We start from the raw sequence: 4,474 nt of genomic DNA on the forward strand, positions 1-4,474 counted from the left end.
TTTACCAGAATTGCCCCGCGGGAGCGGTCCCACTGCCAGTCAGTGCCCCTGACAGCTTTTGCTGTCGCTACACTCTCTGTGGCTTGGAGGCGTGGCTGCCCTTAAAGGGGAGGTCGCACTGCCGCGGCCGCCATGTTATGTTTTTTTGTCGGCCGACTGTCAGGTCGGGCCGACAACTGTGGCTGGGGTTCAGCCGGGCCGCCAACAGGCAGCCTGGCACGCCCCTCTCGGCCGAAACCCTCCCAGGTGGCCCAGTGTTTGTCACTGAAGTGGCTGCGGAGTTAAGGAGAGAGACTCAAGGGGAGAGATGCTGTGACGCGTCAGCACGATGACGTCATCAGTGATGACTGACAGCGTCGGCCATCCGCCCCGCTAGTGACGGCCACTTGGTCCCATCCCACTTCCGTTCCCGTGATGATGCCATTTCCGCGCCCCAGCCCCACCTCCCAGCCCCCCTTCAAAAAAATGCCTGAAGTGCCGAATTTTGACGGTTAGGCCGCCCCATGCTTTGGGGGTGGGCAGAGCACATCGAAAACACCTGGTTTCCGGCGGTGGGAAATTCAGCCCCAGAAACACTGAGGAGGTTAGGTGGCGTTTCTCGAGCGAGAACACAAAGCAGCTGACGTTGCAGATATAGACCTTCCTTTAGTGTAGCAGAGCTTGGTCTCCAGTCGTCCCTTGCCAGTGGACAAAGACCTAGCTCTGTCAAGCCCGTGTGGTGGCTGGTGTACAACGGCCATCACACGTTAAAAAAATCCACGCACAGACATCTTCCACCCTTCATTATGCAGTTCGGGACCTGGAATATTAGGTTCCTCATTGAAACACCTGTGAACTCAGCCCTTTTTGGTGTGGAAGCGGTTATCCTCGATACGAGGGACTGCCTAATACTAAGACCTTCCTCAGAACTGAAATATATTTCAGATGAGCTGTATTTAAACATGAACAGAACAAGGGAGAGGGGGAAGGGGCAGGGAAAATACACATGATCGCGCGCACACATGCACTGTAACTTGACAGTTCTCAGGTTCTGACCTCTGAAGTTTCATCATCAGTACTGTAATTGTTTTTAAAATAAAAGGTCCCTTTTCTTCTGAAAATGCTGCCTCACTTTGGGCTATGGTCCACAGATGCTGGCCAATCTCCAGTACTTTGCCCAAGTGATCATCCTTCCCGTGTAAGCCTAGACAGTGATTGACAGCTCAAGATCACATCTTGCAAACGGTAGGTACTGCATAGCATTAACAGGGGTAGAGTGGCCTCCTGGACTAGCTGTGGTCGCCTAAAGCTGTCGGAGATGAATGTCCCATATTTTTTCCATCCAAATTGGCCTGGGTTTTTTTGCTAATCCCAGGAGATTACATGGGTTTCGGGTGGAGTGTAGAGTCCATATATAGTGATGCACAAGGCAGGGCAATTGTGTGGGGACAGACCGGATTGACCAGAAGACATTTCATGCCATCGTTGGCATGAATGTAACATTCCATCGTAAGGGGTATTTGGGATAAAGCTGTTATCCTTTGCAGGAGGGATTAGCTGATGGAAATAAAAATCAGGGGCCGGGATGATTTTTTCCACCTCCGAGCTCAAAGGTGCTGAAGCCCATTGTAACTCCCTAACCTCTTCTTCAATTGTAACTCCCTAACTTCTTCAATTGTAACTCCCTAACTTCTTCAATTGTAACTCCCTAACCTCTTCTTCAATTGTAACTCTCTAACTTCTTCAATTGTAACTCCCTAACCTCTTCTTCAATTGTAACTCCCTAACTTCTTCAATTGTAACTCCCTAACTTCTTCAATTGTAACTCCCTAACCTCTTCTTCAATTGTAACTCTCTAACTTCTTCAATTGTAACTCCCTAACCTCTTCTTCAATTGTAACTCCCTAACTTCTTCAATTGTAACTCCCTAAGTCCTGCCCCCGTGCCCGTCAGTGGACTCAATAACTGGGAACCGAGCACTCGTTAGTCTTTGTCTCGAACACACTCGGGAAATGCTGCTACACACAAGCTTTTAAAGGAAGAACTGTTTTTTTTACATGTAATACGTTCTTTAATTGTAAACAAGTTGTAAAGACCAGCCGTAAACAAGACATACTTACGGTTAAACTTTTTCTCATGGGAAACGAAACCAACTTTAAGAGCATTTACTTTTAGTGGAATAAAAAGTTGAACAGCGGTTATTTTATAGGTTGATAGAAAGTACTCGCAAAGTACAATCGACAAAGTTAACCAAACTCGGATAAAGCTTTCATCAAAGCTGGATCACCTGAGGTTTGGGGCTGCTGCTGAGGGTACACTTACTCCTGCAGGACTGCGTCAAGCCTTTGACATATTCCCGGAAATTTACGGTCAGGAAGCAGTATAGGATGGGGTCCAGCACGCAGTTGATACACATGAGGCACAACGTGACTTGGTGGACATCGTTGACAATCCTCCTGAACGCGCAGTCGGTGGACTTCCAGAAGTTGAGGACCAGGAGCAGCCAGGGCAGCTGGACCAGGTGGTGGGGGAGGAAGCAGAACAGGTAGATGGTGAGGACCAGGAGCACCATTCGGAACGCCCGCTTCTGCAGGCGGCCTTGCGAGATCCTCAGCAACTGCTGGTCCACCGACAGTCTCCGCAGGATGAGGGCGCTGTTGGCGATGACCACCCCGAAACTCGCCAGGAAGCCCAGGAGGATCAGCAGGTGCATCACCAGCAACTCAGTCTTGGTGCTTGGCTGTTTGTAGCTCTCGAAGCACCGGAGCATGCCGTCGTCTGCGCGCACGACGTGCCGCTGGCTGTTGATCAGGGTGGGCAAGGAAAAGCAGATAGTGGCCAGCCAGATGACGGCCGTGGAGATGAAGCCCCTCAAGATCCGCCTGGACCGCGCCGCCTTCACGGGCCGGTACACGGCCAGGTAGCGGGTGAAGCTGATGAGAGCCAGGAAGAAGACGGTGTTGTAAGTATTGATGTAAAACAGCGAGCCGCACAGGCTGCACATGAAGCTGTGGAACTTCCAGTCGCCCCCGCGGTTGTAGTAGTCGATCCAGAAGGGGAGGAATGCAATAAACATCAGATCCGCCACCGTCAGACTGATCATGTAGATTTTAACCTCCGTTAGTCTCTTGGTCGCTTTGTTGCGCACTAAAAAAACTAGTGCGGCGATGTTTATCGGCAGTCCCACAATAAAGAGAAAGCTGTAAATCACAGGGAATAGGGTGTACCTGAAATCAGACGTGTCGAATAAATGTTCTTCGCTGCAGTTCCCCCAATACCCCGTTGAGTTGTTCATGTTAACATTCGACGGGGAAAACGGAGCGTATTGCTGGGCGTCTTGCCGCTCCTAACAATCCACCAGTTCTGATCGCAAGATCAAGGGACTTGCAATGTCTTCCGCCACTTGTGGTCTGCAGTTAAAGAATCACAAGGTGTCATTTAGTCAACTGTGCAACTGAATCCTTAAACAAGTTCAATATCCCACTCCCAGCTCCGTGCAATGTCCCGGCGTCTCAAATCCTGTCACACCGTCTCTGTTGTGATACTTCGATGCAAATGAAGGACCTCTGTGTTTTCTGGCGTGCTTATTTGACAGGAACTGACGCTGAATATTTCATAATCCTACAGCTGAATGGTTAATACCAAGGAAAGTGTGTGAGCTTTACCACCAAGAGCCAGTATCTGCTGACTCACTCTCAGTACTCTTTCTCCTGCCTCTCTCCTCTCACCTTGCTGGCTTTCCGCCCCATCTCAATACACGGCGGCAGCTTACTTTACCAAGCCAAATCCAACAGGAATGGGAGGCAGGAGAGGGTTGGTGAAGATTTCTGGCGGGGGGGGGGGGGGGGTCTGCACTCTTGATGTCATTGTCCATTTTTCTTCCACCAGACTCTCGGACCACTGCAGCATTCCAGTTTTTCATGTTTCCATTACTAACTAGGTATGGTCCACTTAGCTATCCCCCGTTTGCTGGTCACACACTCTGGCCGGGACCCTGCTAGCGCTGAGAGGGTGGGTTAGTAGGTGGGAGCCTGGAGCCGAGTGGTCCAGGCGGAATCCAAACTGAGCTTCAGTGAGCAGGTTACTGGTGAGTACCACTTGATGGCACTGTCGACCACATCTTCCATCACTTTGCTGATCCGCAAGACAAAGGTCCTCCACCAGCCTGTCCCCGCCGCACAGCACTGCCCCCCCAGTCATCAAGATCCATGGCGCGACCCTCGACAATGTGGACTACTTCCCATACCTCGGGAGCCTCTTATCAATAAGAGCAGACATTGACAACGAGTCTCAACACCGCCTTCGGCCGCCTGAGGAAAAGAGTGTTTGAAGACCAGGCCCTCAAATGTACACCAAGCTCATGATCTACAGGACTGTAGTAATACCCGCCCTCCTGTATGGCTCAGAGGCATGGACCATATACACTAGACACCTCAAGTCGCTGGAGAAATACCACCGACGATGTCTCCGCAAGATCCTGCAGATCCCCATGGAG

At 50.6% G+C, this 4,474-nt stretch overlaps 1 protein-coding gene across 1 annotated transcript; it reads right to left on the bottom strand.

The window, feature by feature from the left end:
- Nucleotides 1-446: 446 nt before the first annotated feature.
- On the bottom strand, nt 447-3,517 carry LOC139272721 (platelet-activating factor receptor-like). The gene has a single exon (XM_070888819.1). The coding sequence runs from the start codon at nt 3,272-3,274 to the stop codon at nt 2,252-2,254; it is 1,023 nt and encodes a 340-aa protein (XP_070744920.1). The 5' UTR covers nt 3,275-3,517; the 3' UTR covers nt 447-2,251.
- Between the last annotated feature and the right edge of the window lie 957 nt (nt 3,518-4,474).

Source organism: Pristiophorus japonicus, chromosome 9 (genome assembly GCF_044704955.1).
Source record: "Pristiophorus japonicus isolate sPriJap1 chromosome 9, sPriJap1.hap1, whole genome shotgun sequence".
Classification (NCBI taxonomy): domain Eukaryota; kingdom Metazoa; phylum Chordata; class Chondrichthyes; family Pristiophoridae; genus Pristiophorus; species Pristiophorus japonicus.

Coding starts and splice junctions, on each gene's coding strand:
- LOC139272721 (XM_070888819.1), bottom strand. CDS start 3,274: ATGAACAACTCAACGGGGTATTGGGGGAACTGCAGCGAAGAACATTTA.